Source organism: Phoenix dactylifera, chromosome 2, assembly GCF_009389715.1.
Source record: "Phoenix dactylifera cultivar Barhee BC4 chromosome 2, palm_55x_up_171113_PBpolish2nd_filt_p, whole genome shotgun sequence".
Classification (NCBI taxonomy): domain Eukaryota; kingdom Viridiplantae; phylum Streptophyta; class Magnoliopsida; order Arecales; family Arecaceae; genus Phoenix; species Phoenix dactylifera.
In genome coordinates this window covers 9788099-9805896 of record NC_052393.1, presented here as the reverse complement: position 1 = coordinate 9805896, position 17798 = coordinate 9788099, and the positions used below count along the sequence as shown (strand labels likewise).

At 36.9% G+C, this 17798-nt stretch overlaps 1 protein-coding gene across 5 annotated transcripts in view; it reads left to right on the top strand.

Moving 5' to 3' along the window:
• Positions 1–17798, top strand: part of LOC103716559 (structural maintenance of chromosomes protein 6B) — a 56150-nt gene that overhangs the window by 2137 nt on the left and 36215 nt on the right. For 4 of the 5 annotated variants that reach the window (XM_039120629.1, XM_039120645.1, XM_039120638.1 and 1 more), the window contains 4 exons: positions 1034–1167; positions 8277–8332; positions 15427–15513; positions 15759–16079. In XM_039120629.1, coding sequence (XP_038976557.1) covers positions 1034–1167; positions 8277–8332; positions 15427–15513; positions 15759–16079 — 598 coding nt within the window. Of the gene's footprint in view, positions 1–1033; positions 1168–8276; positions 8333–14123; positions 15108–15426; positions 15514–15758; positions 16080–17798 lie in introns of those variants that run through there. The other variant, XM_039120648.1, reaches the window with a different exon arrangement.

Below are 17798 nucleotides of genomic sequence, written 5' to 3'. Positions count from 1 at the left end.
GTTCTATTTAGCAAAATTAAACAAGTGGCTAATGGGACATTATTCTATCAAGGGAGATAAGCTTAGGGTGGAGGGAGACCAACTGATCTCATATTGATGTTGCTGTGGTGTGTATGCAGATTACTTTTGCTTGTATTGTTGGATGAAGGTGCAGGTTTGTGGGATTCTCCGAAATCATAGAAAGCATAAAGTCTATATAGTTTATTCTTTTAATCAACCAAAAAAATTATAACTTTGAAAGAAGTAAGGGAATTGGTGTCAAATCTGTGTGGGACATCCCATGAGATGCCGGAATGAGGTATCTTCCCAAGTGTTGGGATGGGACGATCCTGCCATTGTCTTAGCGCGCTGATCAGCGTGTCCTGGGACATCCCTTGTCCCAATTTTTGGGGTGGGGTAGGACAATGGCGCATTCATGGAAAAGCGGGATGACCCCATGATATAGGATTTAGAATGTTAATTATTATCATGGCTAAATTTAGGGAAGAATGTAATTGCTTTCTTTGTCAACTTGATTAGAAGCATATATCTTGGAAAAGTTTTGTTATATCTATGCTTAGTTGTTGCAGGTGAGTCATTTTGATGCTTGAAAAATAAATTAACATGGTGAAAGAATTTTTTTATAATTTCTTGTATTGTATAATTTAGAAAACGATGATGTTTAGTTGTCTGTTATAATTTTCGAGAATTGAATATCAATTGTTTTTCCTTATGTTCTGGAATAATGCAAGACATGATCATTTATCACAATCCATATGGAAGAATGGCCTTTTGGACTGCTTGGAGCTAATGGTCCCAAAAAATTATCTTGGTTATGTTTCAAACATCTAGTTAAATAATGTTTTTCTGTTGATAGTACACGCTAGTTGGATGTGTTTTTCATGCATCTTATTGTTAACTTGATATCCTTATTTTCTTGCACTGCAAGGTGTGGAATTTTGAGCACATTCACGCAGTTCAATTTGGTATTTAGTTGGTCGAACTAAAGCCTTTTCAAAGTGTAAATGATCTGATTTATCTTGAGCTTTTGCAGTTATGCAGCTATTCATGTGGAAATCAAGAATCAAGGGGAAGATGCTTTCAAGCATGAAATCTATGATGATCTGATTATCCTCGAACGCAAGATTACGGAGTCAACAAGCTCCATCATATTAAAGGATTGTCAAGGTAATTGAAATGTTTTTGACTTCAAAATTGCTTCATTCGAAACTATATCTTGGTTATCAGTCTGCTAATTGCAAACATGCCATGCTTTAATCATTTCCCCCTTTTTAATAGAGCTGCTTACTTGAAAATTATTTTGTATATTTATATTTTTTAAATAATTTTGTAGAAATTCCTTTATTTCTTTCAATAAATTGCTAATTTAATCAGAAAGCATCAGCTCATCAATAGGGATTGGTTTTATAGATCAAGTCTTCATGCACATTTTGTTATCAATTCTCAACTAAACCTCAGCTCTAGTTTTTTTGTTGATTTTCCAGCTAAGGTAACTCTAGGCAAGATCCATTTTATTGATTGCATAGTTTATGATCAAGCCAAGATGATCAATTCTCTAAGGCCATGTTTGATTGAAATGGTTTTTTCATTCCCATCCATGAATTCAAAAACCGCTAAAACAGAATGGTATCATCAGTATGATACCATTCCAATGTGAAATCGACATAGGTGCGGTTGCCGGGATGCTAAAATAGTTTGTACTATTACATACCGGCCATGCAGGTCCTTATAGAGAGTACCATACTGACCATACTGGCTGGTTCTGACAGTTTTTTATTCTTTTTAATATCTTTAGTTTCGGTATGTACCATGGTGGAATTGTCAAAATATATTACTAATGCATTGATATTTGATAATATAGAATTGATAATAGAAAAACTATGTAATATAGTATAACTATGCTTTAGCTATATGTGATTAATATAATTATATATTCTATTCAAATATTCTTGTAATAATCACTATTTGATTTATTATTATTATATAATATTCATATTTACAAAATAATGTGTAATATATTATAATATTATTCACTTATTAGAAATAATACAATACTTGATGATAACCAGTAGATGTTCTAGTATTACAATAATTAAGTAATATTATAATATTATAACAATTAGTAATATTATATAGTATAGTATTATACAGCATTCTCTAGAATATTATATGATATTATAAAATATATAATACAATGCAATATAAGTATGCATTCAATATGATAGGTAATACAATATATACTAAATAATTTATTGTATTATAATATTACAATCATTGATTTATTATATCTCACTTTTACATAATGATATTATTGTAATGAAATTATTTATACCGATAAATAATTATAGGTTATACAAATCTCATAACATTAGAATATATTATCATATTAAACTTCTCTTAATATTTAAATTGTTTATTATATTAATAAAATATTACATTCATACTGATAATGAGTTACTGGTTATACAAATCTCATAATATTAGAGTATAATATCATATTAAGCTTCTCATAATATTTAAGTTATTTATTCTATCAGTAATATATTATATTTGATGCATTAAATATGTTTTATTACACATAACATATATAATATAAATATATTGTATGGTATAATATATATACATTTTCAGCTGTATATAATTGTCTTATATTATATAGCATATAGTTATTTTACATATGAGGGCTGAGCCAAGATTTAAACCTAAGGGGTCCAGGTTACTTACTAAAGGTATCGTTACTTTCCTAATGAAAATATTAGCCTTTTGCTCTCAAAAGTGTTAGTTTTTTCATCGCAAGAAAATGTAAAAAGATTAACTAAAGCTGGAATATTCAACAAGAAAATTGAATCATAGAACTTTGATCTAGTAAATAAGAATCTAACGGATCAAAAGGAGGGGGGCCAAGGAGAATCTAATAAGGCACAAAAGGAGAATCAAACCATTGCCTTTCTCAATTGCTTCATACACAAATTTCAACTAAATAGATGTGTAGATGATGATATAATCTAATGGACCAACCATTCACTATCTTGCATATTTTAAGGGATGCTATCCATAAATAAAGGAGGACAATGATTCGCTATGGACTCTAGAGGCCTTAGGATACAATGGCACAATAAAGATTTTGGAACTTTAGGGAGGTCAGCTCATATGGAGGTGGAGCAGAAAGGGCCTATCATGTGGGGCAGGGGGGCCAAGGAAGCATAATTAGTTGGGTGCTACAGGATTTTCTCGATCTTTGGATAGGCCATGCCCCCTTCCCCAAGACCCCTAGCTCCGCCACATTTTACATATAGATAATTACTTTACGTATTATATATTAAATATTACAATAAACAATCTCCATGTAATGTTTTATGTTAGTGTTATATAATATTGATATTTACATATTAATTTACAATATAATTTTGTTTATACAATAAATCATGTATATGATCAGGATATATTTTTTTTATTATATATAACTTATATCAATAAATACAATATGTAAGAAAACTCTTTTTAATATTACTCTGGCATAGATTGAATACTAGGAAATATGGTTCACAATATCAGTTTTAGTCCCCATATTGGTACCATGCTAATATAATGTTAGCATGGGTTTGTTCATGGTATTGATACTCGGTATGCTCCCTATGCTAAGTATTGGTTCACCAGCATTATGGTACGATACACCTAGTACTGGGCAGTGTTATCCGATGCGATGAACCATGCTACGAAAAATGATACCCAATAGCCCATTGGCAATTATTTTGCCCCTTCATGGTAATATGATACTAACTGGAATTAGCATTCTTGAGTCTACATGAGTTATCAAACATGGGATGGGCTGGAATGGAAATTCGTACCTAGCACCCTTTCCAGTTCTAGCAAACCAAATTATGTGCCTAAGGCTCTTGCAGACTTGAAAAAATCTAGCTGAAGGGGAGAAGGCAAGGCTCTATGTAGCGACCCTGTTGTAGATCATTTAGATTAAGATCAAGTAAAGCTAGGAGTAGTCATCTTTTGGTGAATGAGGATGAAGGCAATTTTTGATAAGGAAGCACATCCACCTTCAAGTCCAAAATAATTGGCAGACAGCCAAAAACTGGTATGCAATTCCAAAAGATAGTCATTTTTTCTCTTTTGGTTGGAGATGGGTTGCTGGTCCCAAGAACAAACTCCAGATGAACAAAAGAACGCCCATAACAGAGGACATACATTCAAAGCCCACCCCCATGGCATCAACTTGTGCCTTCAATAGGACTTATGCTGGAATATCTTCCTCCAGACTGTTGGCTTCTGCATTTGTAAAAGGGGATAGTCTTTCATTCTTTTCAGTGTTTGAAGAAGAAATTAGGAATTTCATGTGAAGAAATAAGAAAACTAATAAAAAGGGTTATATTAGATCCATCAATCTCTACATTTTTGGAGATTATTCTATTTCTGTATTCTTTGCAGTTTTGATGGAGAAATAGGAATTTCATTAGTCCCTACATTATCCATGTTTGAAGAGGAAATAGGAATTTGATAAGTCTCTAGTTATGGGAGATTAGTCTTTATTTGTAAATTTGTCAGTGGCTTTTCACTAAAAAATGCATATGCAAGCAAATCAAAAGACAACTACTAGCATTTGAAAGGGCAAAATTTTCTCTACGTGCTTTAAGCCTAGCGAAGCATTGATCACCATGATACAGAATTACAGATTGAATTTTAGCATTTCAGATCCAGCTCTATTATTACCAATTATAGTTTCTTCAAAACCTTTTACAGGCTTATAGTGGACTAAGTCCACAAGGACTAGAGCTAAAAACGATAAATTAACCTACACTAAAACCACCTACCACACAGCAAAACAATAAATTTTTCTTTTTTTAATACAAACAAAATTTAGATAATCCTCATTTTTGTTTTGTTTTCTTTTCCTTTCCATTGAAGGGAATTTTTTTTTCTCGCTTTCGAGCCTTAATGATGAAACCCATCCTTATACTGAAATTAAGAACTCTCAACAACTACAGTTTGAAACTCAATACCATAGTGTCCTGAAATATTTGTGAGTTGGTAGACAAACTTTTGTGCAGAAAGCCCAACACTTCTATATGTTCTAATTTTTATCTTTAATATATCTAATGCCCCTTGCTGGAGCAATTTTAATAACTAGAATACCGGCTAGTTGTAACTCCTCTTATGTTAGAAAGTAAGGGAAGGACTAGAGCTAAAAATTTCAATATTCACTTAAACTACGTCGATGACATTACAGAAAATTCTAACATGATTCTATAACATCTTAATTAGTTTCAACAAAAATTTAAGTCCCATGTCGGTCTACCAACAACAAAATGTAATGATAGGATTGTTATTTCTGGGCTATATTTTTATTTATTAATTTTCTATTGTTTCCTTTTGGGCTTTGCTACACGTTTTGCTTATCTCTGCATTAATCTTGACTTTGGATTGTGGTAACTATTTTACTTTCGAGTGAGGTTTTAAATGAATAATTGTTGGCTAGCTTATATTGTGCATATTATCAGGTCCATCATGCACCCCTGGTAGCATATTGGCACTTCTCTCTTTTGCAAGATTTCACTTTATATTTCAGTAGCGGCTGAGCCAGGATTTTCTTGGGGGCATTATTTATCAAAATGTTTTTCAATCAAAATGTTCAAAATATATCTTTTACAAGTTAATAATGTCAACTAGACAAAATTTATGCAAAGAAGTTAATCCTTCATGTGTCGAAGTTTTGCAATTGAACAAGTTAATTAACAAGAAAGTGGGCACCCTATAGCAATTAAATCTTAAAAAAGGTTGTTGTATCTTAGTCTACCTTCAGAACAATAAGTGCATAACTCACATGCCTGATTGAAAACGATTGTATCCATAATTTCAAACTGCTATACTTATATTTGATGAAAATAAAAATGTTATTTCCTAGAAAATGGATAAGTGTTCTGATATCAAAATGAATTCTATGGAACCCTCCATAGTCTTCATCAACACATGACAAACAAATAACTATCTCCCAAACACAAGAAAAATAGGATGAGAGAGAAGCCATTACTATTTGTTGCTTTTTGGCTATAGCAAGAAAACCAAAGGCCGGTGGCAGGTTGGTTAGGGTGGCGGTAAAAGAAATAAGAAAAGTTTTTTTTTTTTTTTAAGATTCCAGCTGCAACCACATCCTCTTGCTTATAGCATTCTTTTAATTTGTCTTGTCACCTGTTGGATGGAAGTCTTCTAATGGGACTTGCTTTTTGTGGGAAATAACTTTGGTTGGTTTGCTTAATATTTTAGTTTACCAATTATTAATAGGCAACAAAATCCTTAAGGTTTGGACCAGAACAAGAATCCTATTAAAACATGGAGTCATGATAATCATGATTTATTGATGGGAATCGAGACTTCCAAGAATTTCAAAATAGTCAACTCTTTTCAAATATTGGAGAATCTGGAAAAAATAGGCTGCCTTAAGTTAGCAGCCTGCATACAGCCCGTATAACAGCCTATTCTTGCAAAGAAATAGCTGTACATATTACTACATTTGCTGTACAGGTTTTGGAGGAAAACTATTGTAAATACCTTCCTTATTCAGAGGTGCTGTAATTAGTAGGAGCAAATAATCAGGATGTAATTATGGGATTATAGTCTTTTTTTAATGAAAGAAACTCGGAGATGGAGGGCATTCAGCCATTCAGCCAAATTGACAGCCAAGGTTTTAAATCTCGCTTACAAGCCCCATATTTTGTTATATAATGGTGTGGTATTGGTGGTACATATTGTATCCGACAGCATTAGAAAGAATAAGAACCATTGGTTCTGACTGGTATGGTTGGTATGGTATTGTCAGCATGCACCATGCAGACTGCCACGCACCGGTACGACTGATACGTACTGGTATGGATGGTTTCGGCATTTTGTCACCCCTATCAATGCCCGTTTTGTTTTTGGTAAACCGAGAACTCACTACACTCGGCCGTGAGAAGGCCCAGAACAATCATAATACAAAACACGATCCAATGCCTGCGGCACACGATCGGACATCCCCCAAAATACAATTCTGGAGTGGTGGGCTGCCAAGGGATGCTGGTTTCATGTTGGAACTTTATGTTATCGATGGTACCTTCTTGTTTCCATGGTTTCTAATTCCATGCTTGTTGGTGTCCATCAGATTCATTTTTGAGATGAACGGGGATAGTGTTGAAACCTAAGCTTTCTATCTGCTACTTTGACTTGGCTTCAACAATTGAGGACTAGTCTATGTTCTTGAGACTTCAAATTGAGGTTTTTGGACCTTGCGAAGTGTCCACTTCTAATATTCAAAATCTATCACTAATATCCAATTATAGACATCAAATAATTCTTGGAGTTTAATTGTGTTTCGGGCCCTTTAATGGTGGCAATACTCTTGGAGTTTCTCATTAGCTTGATATCGTAATTTCTCATCAAATGGAGATTGAAAGACTGGGACTCCTCTGAAAGATGAAAAATTTCATCATGAGCTTGGGTAAGATTGCTTAGTGAACTACTTTGAATGAATTATGATCTTCTGTGGATGGTCTTTTCTTTTCAATTATTTGTTATGACTGCAAGGAAACTCCGACTTGAGTAGTGATGGGTGCTAACATTTTAAGCATGTGAGGTAGCCATTTCATTTATTGGTTGGAAAGATGATTTGTTCTTAAATTAATCTATGCCACATCTATGGTGCTAGGTCTTATGTTTTGCAAGATTTTCATGGTGGGGTGCATTCAAAAGTGGCTGCTTATATTGATCATGCTTATTGGTTGTTAGAGTCATTCTTCTTCCATTTTTTTGTCCTAATTACTTTCACATGTTGGGCTTTTGGCAGTGAATTAATTCAGTCTTTGTACAAAGATCTTTCTATTCGTACTTAATTACTTGCTTTCTCATGTCTGTGGATGATATATTTTTTATCTAATGCATTTCAGTTGTATAATATAAACTTCCTTCATAAAATTTACTGTCATTATTTATCACATAAATCTAAGTGTGCCATTATTATAAACTTTTCCTTTTGTGATATCTTACACATTACCTGTGTATGTGTGGGTGGGTTTATGAGATAAAGTAATGGTTGTTTCAAGTTGGAGGTTGATGATTTGTTTGCTGCCAGTGATTTTTCAGTTGGAAAATTAAAAACTTGAACAGAATTAACTGTTTTGAATTTTTCGTATTCATAAGTTGTTGTTCTTGCTAACATTTTTTTCCATGCAAATCCAATTCATAATTTTTTCTCTTTTCAATTTAGACATTTGTTGACTTTGTGCCTTGAACAGGAAAAAAGGTTGCCTATCGGAAAGGTGAACTAGATGAACTAGTGGAGCATTTTAATGTGAGCGCAAATACTTGATATTTTCACCAGCCTTAATTTTATCTATAGTTTTTTTTCTTAATGATTTCTTTTTGCTAATGTGCTTGCATTCTAACAGCTAGTGTCATGCACATGCTATGCATGTAAAAATGGTATAAACACTCATGTAAAGAACCATCTTGTCTTTCAAAAATCTTTTTATTTTTTATTTATTTTTCAAGCTGTCTGACATGAGAGGGAGGGATGACTAGGTCAGGGGTTAAAATAAAATTGAAGGGTGGGATGGTGGAGTTGGTTTCCATGTTGATGTTTGAGCCATATCTTTCAAATACCAAACTACTGTGGTTGTTGTAACGACTTAGGAACTAACCCAAAATGGCTAGCTAGAAGGTGTTATTTGGATTCTTTGGCCCCATATAAGTACCCAAGGTCTACCCAGTGTATAAATGATGTGAGACAAAGCACACACCTGCACGGGTCTTCATACACTCCCCCCATTTAATCCTTGATGACCTCGTCAGGCTAAAGGTCCAAATTCCATCAAATTTGATCAAAAACACTACGATCATCCTGTGCTCAGCTTCATATGGGCCTGTATTACAGTGTCCCCAGTCCACGTGGACCATGGGTCGGGTCTGCTCAGATACCATTTGTAATGATGCAGGACCCCATCTAAAAAGCTATTCAGAAGGTATTTTTTAGATTCCTTAGCCATTTTAGATCGTCCAAGCGCACAACCGATGTGGGACTAAACACCCACCCATAAGGGTTCTCGTAGTTGTGTAGCAGGATATTGAAGAATAACTGAAAAGCCAGTTCCCCATTTCGGGTAACGAAAATGCCTTTTCAGATCCATGCTCAGCTGCTTGGCTTTTTTATTCCTCTCTTTTGTTTTAGTTTAATGACTAGTCTTCACACTTTTCTGGCTTCCTTTCTCTTCCTCTATTGACCATTACATATTGGGTTCATTATTGCTTGATTTCTATTGGCACAACCTATAATATCCTGTAATGCAGATTACATTCATTATGGTTTTGTATAATTTTTATCATTTAAACACTTTTGGCAATCCAGTTTTCTAGAACTAATACACACACAGGCAATGAAGTGGCTTTTGCTCGAAATCGGTGTTTGGTTGAGAATTGAAAACAAGTTTTTTGCTTAGACAATCATAGTAAACATCGGAATATGCGCTTTATGGAAATTCATATGATATTTATTTTTTGGAAACATAATCCCACTTGTATATTTCTCTGGCCTATGTTTCTTTCCCCTCTGAAATCCATTCTTTCCCCTCCCTCACCCCCATGGAACTTCTACAGGAGGATTCAGTCATCCCTTTTCATGTGCTCCAAATGCCAGCAACCATACAATGATACAAGATTAACTCCAGCTGCAAGATCTAGCAAGTCTATATCTGAGAAGAAAAGTCTTGCACTAGAGATTTTAAAATCTAGGATACTGCAAGGAAAAAGAAAACACTTTGCAGCAGAGTCCTTTTCTATTGCAATTCACTGCGTTCGCAGTTTATTTCTAAATCTTCACATATTATCTCTCTCTCTCTCTCTCTGTTGGGACATCGGAAATAATTGCTTTTTCGAGCACAGAAATGTGCTTTTGGGCTTTTCTCTTTTGATCTTTGTGCGCCTTTGGAGTCGTAGAAGAGATGGGGATCCCAGAAGTATGTGGTGATGTTGATATATTTCTTTGGACAAATTTGTTTTATGTTTTTTGCTTGAACGACCTTTGTCTCCTTAGGTCTTGCTTTATTTTGTATAATTGCGCAATGAAATATATGAAATTCAAGAACTTATCCTGGTTCATTTGGGGAGTGAGAATATGGGAACACTGCATTTATGCCTTCTCTTTAGGGTTCATCTTTGTTGAAGTGTGAAGTTTCCTTGATAGGTTTTAGGTAAGATGATTTATATCTGACGAATAGACAATAATTTCCATGGGGCTTGGACTTTGGGCTTTTTTTTCCAGGACAAGAGAGGTCAGGGAGGGTAGGGTTGGATTTTTCATAGTCTGCTGATAGACATCCAAACAACATTTTAATATCAGAGGTTGCTAATTCCTATTTTGACAGGATTTAGCCAGACAACTAAAAGATATTAAAATAGGATTTGCGAACCAACATTAGAACATGTTTTTTTATAAGATTTATATATGTATATCCTGCTTTTACAAAAAAGTATATATATAAGCCTTGGCAACTAAACAACTACTTAGCAAGGTCGGTGGAACTGTCCGGTTCATGGCGTCCTGAGCTGTACCGGCCGCAGAGCGAGACGGTTCCGACGACGAAAATGAGACCTGCGTTGGAGGGGAGAAGACGAAGGAAAAAGAGGAAAAGAGAGAGAGCGGGGGAGGGAGGGAGAGAGAGGAAGGTTGAGGCCGGGGAGACGCCCCGCAGAGGAGGGAGCCGTAGGGGTGGCAAAATATGACCCGTGTTCGATCCGTCATAAACAGGTTTGGGTTTGGCCTAAATATGTTCGGGTCGTAAACAGGTTGACCCGTTTAACTTGTTTATTAATTAGGTTGGATACAGATTTTAGATGTCTGACCCGTTTAACCTGTATAACCTGTTTAACTGTTGGGCTGATAGATAAGGGCCACAACCCATAAGATAATGCCCAGAGCCGGCTCAACTCCCCACCTCGGCCCGATTTCACCGCCTCGGCCCAACTCCCCTCCTCAGCCCGATTTACTTCTCCTTTAGGATCAGGGTTTATGAAATGGCGCCGCCGAGCTCTATTCCTCTATTCCCTCAGTGTTCGATGTCCTTCTCCCTCTCCTGAGTCTCCTCTCCTTCGGACCTCAAGTCCACCTCCCCATGGCTACTCTCTCCTCCTCTTCTTGCCCTTCTCCTCCTCCTCCTCCTCCTCCTCCACCCTTCCTCCTCCTCCTCCAAATCGATGGCTCCGAAGAAGCCTTCTTCCAGATCCAATGGCGCCGAGGTCACTGGAGACGACCTCTTGGTGTCCTGCACCAACTGCCGGCCCTCCACTTGGGAGAAGATCTCCGTCGTCCCCCTCGACATCAACAGTCTCAAGCAACATGTCTCCTCAGCCCCTCCCCAGCCCGCCTCCTTCGCTCCCTCTTCCTCTCCCTCGCTTGCCGCAACCCCCACTCCTCCTCCGCCGCCATCGACGAGTGGCGCCTCGCCGCGGCGGAGCTGTCCCGGAAGCTAGTCCATGCCACCCGGAAACGCGACGAAGCCCTCCTCGAGTCCTCCCGTCTCAAGCACTCCCTTGCCGAGTTGGAGCGCAAGCTCGGCTGGCTCGAGTCCCACTGCCACGACCTGCAGGCCGCCCTCGACCGCCGCTCCTCGCTAACCCCGCTCCAGACCGCCTCCCCTTTCATGGTCGAGACCTTCCTCTAGGCCGTCTCTGACGCCCGCGCCGCGGTTCGCCTCCTGAGCCGCTCCCTCGCCACCTAGCTTCGTCCGGACCGGATGGCGGCCTTGCTCCAGCCCCACGATGCCAGGGCTGCCGGCTAGTGGTGGAGAACACCGGGCAGCGCGCTCTTCTGCCTGGAGGCTCTGTTTTTCGGCTATTTTTGAAATTTTCTGTGATCATTTTTCTTCTATTTGTTCTCTCTCTCTTTTTTTTTCTTTTTTGAACATAGAATCTTGTATTAATTTTGAATATTAATAGCTTTGAACATAGATTAAACAGGTCGGGTCAGGTTGGGCAAACAGGTTAAACAGGTTGGGTCAGGATAAATAGGGCTAAACATGTTAAACAGGTCGGGTCGGGTTGGGCAAACAGGTTACCTGTTTATTAAACAGGTTAAACGGGTCGGGTCAGATTACCTATTTATTAAACATGACATGTTCAGGTTGTAATTTCTGACTTGTTTACTAAACAGGTCGGGTTTAGGTTTATGATTTTCTGACTCGACCTCATGTGACTCGACCCGTTTATGTTTGACCTGATCCGATTGCCACCCCTAGGGAGCCGCGGAAGAGGGGCTCGCTTCGGTCCCATGTTTCGTTCGAAATAGAGGCCCTTCTTCCGGCCTCCGCCTCCTCCGCGCAGCGGCTCTTCGGCCTTTGTCTTCCCTGCGTGGCGGCTCTCCGGCCCTCCGCCGACTTCTTTCGGCCTCCCCTTTCTCTCTTTCTTTTTCTCTCTCGTTCTTCCTCTCCCCCGGCTCTTCTACCATGTCGGTACGGGCCCGACACGACACAGCGTGAGCCCGTACCGACTCGTCCCGCCGGACAATTAGTACGGTGCCCGGTACCGGTTTCTCCGACTCTGCTCCTTAGTATATATATATAATTTAGTAGTTACATATTTTGTAAAGATTTGAGCTATGATTAATAGAGTTTAAGATGCAACATTTTTCTTCTTGCTTTTAACTTGTTTGTCTTGCTAAATTTCTGCAATTTTGGTTCTTGTACTTTTTGTGACCAAATAACCTGAAAATTCCACTTTCAATGGCGGCATTCATTCTTCAATGTCTTTGTAATTGTTTATATATTGCTTTCCACGGAACTTTCGCAGTTGTCTCAGAGAAAATTCCAAAGTGGAAAAGTCATTTAACTGCAATTTTCTTTCATATCCTGATCACAAAATAAAAATCCCTTCTTTAAAATGCATAGACCAAGGATACTTCATGCTTGTGGAAATATCAATATAGATCAAAGATGCTTTTCAAGAGTGCTTACCTTGAACTACGTGGAAAGCCTGCTGTCATCCTTACCCATATGTTGTTCTTATTTCCCTTGATTAAGCTCTTAGAGGTGCCATGTGATCCGAAAAACTGATCTGCAATGGTTGTTTTGTATTTAATTTTTTTCTTGTTGCTTTTGCTTCTTTGTTGTCTTCCATCAATTTATTAAATGCATGAGTCCCTAATTATGTCAAAGGTGGGGGTGGTGATATTTCTTTGTTGTATTTGCTTTTCTTCATGCCGTTATCATCATCGTCATGATCCTTATTTTGTCTTCTCCTCGAATCATCCTCTTCAACTTCTGTGTCATCTTTCTCTCCGCTTTACTTTTTTCTTCTTTTTCTTCATTTTTCATCTGATCTGAAACGGCTGCTATGATCTGGTGCGGTCTTAGACTATATTTAATTCCACCAACAAAGATGTATTTTCATGGCATGATTTTCCTTTCGCCAAATCCTTCCCCCATCATGTCGCAATTTTTCCAAATACAGGAGTCCTACTATGTTCTGACTGTTGTTTTGCCACTATTTGTAGATTTTCTGAGCATTTCATTTTGAACAAAATTTTGATTTCGAAGTATTTGTGCAAATCCTGCTTTGGGCAATGTCAAGAAATCAACCTAGGTGCTTGGTAGGGGTAGCCACCATGATAAACACCACCTAGTCCACTTTGCTAGTAAAAGGTGTGTTAAAAATGTGCAAATAATGTATGAACAACTAAAACTAATCCATCTGTATCCTCTTTACATATTTCTGTGTAAACACTTACTTTCAGGCATTAATACATGTCAATGAGCTAAAATTTTGCTTGGATTGATTTTATGACATATCATATTTGTGCCAATTACATGACAGAAAATTCAAATTGATAACTCAAATTGTTGAATGTGATCTAAAAAATTTATAAATCCGCTGTTTGGAGGTTTAATTACTGTTGCATCAAATGGTTATGTAATGGACCATGTTGAAGGGAATTTATATAATTTCTTATTTACTTCGTGTTTTGCAAATATTAAATTCATGTTTTAAGATGAATAGATGGTGATCAACTACACATTCTTGATATATTTGGTGAACCTTGTTTTTTTTCATGAGACCTTGCTTAATTCTCTTAATCCGGTTCATGCCCCTTGGTTAAAATCTCCGAAGTGCTTAAGCATTTCAAATATTATGGATGATCAGCTTTGTTGATTCTCACGCATCATTATGTTTATGCCAATGGGATTTGGCATAAATCCTCCCAAGAGCTCTTTATGTCTCTTCCTTGCTAAAGAAGCAAAGCCCAGTGCCATTGGCTTTGAGTGTTAATGCAGCAGGCATTGGTTGTGCTTCTGCAAATGCAAAGGGGTGCCGGCCAGATATTGGGGCTACATGGGAAATAAAGGAGCAGGAGGAAGGTTGGGGGGGTTTGGGTTGATGCTGCTAAACGGCCACCTTTCCCCTCTGCACATTCCAATCCTCTATCTGGCTGGTGCATTTGAATCTTCGCCATCCGCACATACCTCATCACCACTGATAGCTGGTGGATTAGTTTCTTGGCTGTCACTTCTAGACCTTGTCACTATTGCTACCATTCCTTCACTCGTTTGTAGCTCTAAGCAGGGTAGTGTATCCATTTGAAAAAACTTAATGGAAACATGAACCTGTACCTGCTTCTTCAAGTGCTCCATCAAGTGTTTCTAAATTACCTACTTCCTCACACTCACCCCCGTACCCTCATATGCACCCACTTAATTCTTGTAAAGTTGCACACTGTAGTAAACACTGATGTTCATCATTTTTGGTGACCACAATTAGCTTTCTAGCCTTCAGAATGCCTTGTGGAAGTCTTTGCTACACCCAAGTTAATCATAGCATATTGCTGTCCTTTCTGGTGATGATCTTCCCTCAGGTGACCGTAAAGTCTAGCTTTATGGCACTATCAAGTTGACTTTAAAGCTTCTTGCCTTTAATGGTTTCCAACCAGAGCAGAGCTTCAGTGTGGAGCATGATACTCATTACTTTTTTTTTCTGTGAGTGCTCTGTTCAGGATCAGGCTACAACCCTTTGAGAAATTCCAAGTTTTGTTGGAGACTGACTGAAGTCTTCTTGCTTCTTCTTTGGGAGCAATGTTTTTCTGGGTAATAGAAGTTACTGTTGCCTTGCATGGACCACAATAATAGTTGTTTGGACCTGCATCTAAATTGAATCAACTTTTTTGTCTGCAATTTTGTATAGTGCCTATCTATATTGCACTGACTTCATATTGTTTTGCTTAAAACTCTTTTCATCCTCTTGGCAATTACATTTCTATTCAGTATTCACAGTTATCATATTGGTAATTCGCTGGTCAACTATTATTGTGGTTTATGCAAGGCAACAGTTATTATATTTGGAAATTACATCTCTATTACATCTCATTTAATTTTTATGTTTGCATGTCATATTGCTAAATTGCAGATTGATGTTGAAAATCCATGTGTCATTATGAGCCAAGACAAAAGCAGAGAGTTTTTGCATTCCGGGAATGATAAAGACAAATTTAAGGTGAATCTTGTTAACTCTTTCTTTTTTTTTGACCGCATTTGTGGCCTTCAAGTCTACTGGTTTTGTACCTTCATTTTTGGCATGTTGTTGCCAATGCATCAATTCTATAGCAGTGTGCAAGTATTTTTTGGCATCTGTGAAATAATATTTACCTCTGACTGTTTATCCATTGCTACCATTTTTTTTCATTATTTCAATAGTTAATGCCTTTTCCAAACATTGTATGTAATTTTATTTTTGTACAGTTCTTTTTCAAGGCTACACTTCTACAACAAGTAAATGATCTTCTACAAAGTATCACAGAAAATTTGAGTGCTGCGACTGAAGTTGTTGAACAACTGGAAAAATCAATAATGCCCAAAGTTAAAGAACTTAATGAGTTACAGGAGAAGATTAAGAACATGGAACATGTAGAAGAAATAGCTCAAGAAGTGCAACATTTGAAGAAAAAACTTGCCTGGTCATGGGTATATGATGTTGATAGACAAATTCAGGAACAAAATGGCAAGCTTGAAGTGCTCAAAGAGCGCATTCCCATCTGCCAAGCTAAAATTGAGCAATGTGTGGTAAGATAAATATATTTCAAAAATTGTTCTCTTCAGTTCTATTGCTGTATCCTATTTTGATGCAATATTCTTAGTTAACATTGTCTTCTCGAAATGAAAGTGTGTGATGATGAATGGAAGTTGTACCATTGTTGAACCACAAGCTCTAGTACTCTATCTTACATATAGAAATCATTCTCCTAGTTTCCTCATTCACATGGTATTCATAGATTAGAGTTTTAGTGTCTTTCTTTTTTTGGATAAAGTGTGAATGGATGATCACTGCTTTTGTTAATATGTGCTTCTCTAAAAAGTAGAAAGGTTTTTGCAATCTTTTGATCCTAGTAATAGTATTGAAGTGCTGTATTTTAGGTCAAGCTAAGGGAGGAGTCCTGAGGTTTTGTTTTCTTGCCTCTGCTGACAGTGGCTCTTTATATTAGTGCCTGTGTGGGGCTGCTGGCATGGCCACACTTATAGGGACTTCACATCTCACTGCACCTTGAGTGCTGTATTCCTTTTAATACCTATTCCTACTTGGTTAAAGCTACAGGACCACCCATGAGGTGAATTGGAAAAAAACCTGTATGCCACGTACCAAGAAGCCATTTCACAATTTAAAGGGTTAATGCAATGTACATTACGATTACAGTGTAAAACACCAATATTTTTTATGACACTGGCAGTGGAGCTTTGTTGATACCTTGTTTGGGCTCCAAAGCAATCTTCTTCTTGTTTTGAGAAAAGAAAGAAAGGTAGTTTTCCAAAGGGAAGACAAGGGAACAAGTTGTGGTGGGTAGTCTTGCAACCAAAGTTCGCAGTACTGGTTTTGGTACTTGTACCAATACCATGTTGGTACAATGTCGGTTGGGAATTGAGATGCTCTAATGATTCAATATCCATGATAATCATTAGTGATTATTTTTAAATTTTAAATAATTATTTTTATGCTAATATAAAGGTCAGTTGTCAGCGGCTAACAAGCGGCTTTTCATGTTTCTTAATGTATAAGGTTAACTCAAGTTTGTACTAGCAATGTTCTCTTAAAATATCAGCCCTCTAAGAGTAATGCCATCGAATACTGTGAAGGACATAATTGCTCTACTAGAACTAGCCTTTTGATGGACTATGAAGCCCTTCCTTAGCCATTATAAAAGAAAATTCCGATAATCAGAAGAAATCTACTTAAACAAAGTAAGATTACTTAAGCAAATGAAGCTACGTCTGTTCACTTGATAATTTGATGATTTCTTTCTGTGGGGAGATTTTTTTTTTCAGGTGAATAATTTTTTTCTAGTTTTTATGTTCCTTATTCTCTGCATTATTTTAGTTAATTCAATATTACTGTTCTTATTTCTTTCTTTTAAAATTTTTTTTGATATTGCTATTTCATCCATGTAACCCTAAATAGGAATGCTTGGCAAAAGAGGACTTATAATGCTGTCTCCAAATAATCTGGGACCACGCTTGATGGCCATGATAATAGTTATTACAATTCAATTTATGCCATGTGCTATGCCTATGCTGTTCTACAGTGACTTTTCTTGGTAAATTTAGTATATCATTGAGTATGCTTGTTACTTAGTATGCTAAGGTAAAACAGATATCATAGACATGGAGCTACCAACTATTACCTGTTCTCGGCAATATTCTGTGCTCATCAACTTCTATCATTGCTTGAATAGTTAATTAAATAATACTACTGAGAATAGTTAATTAAATTTCATTAACTTGGTTCTAATT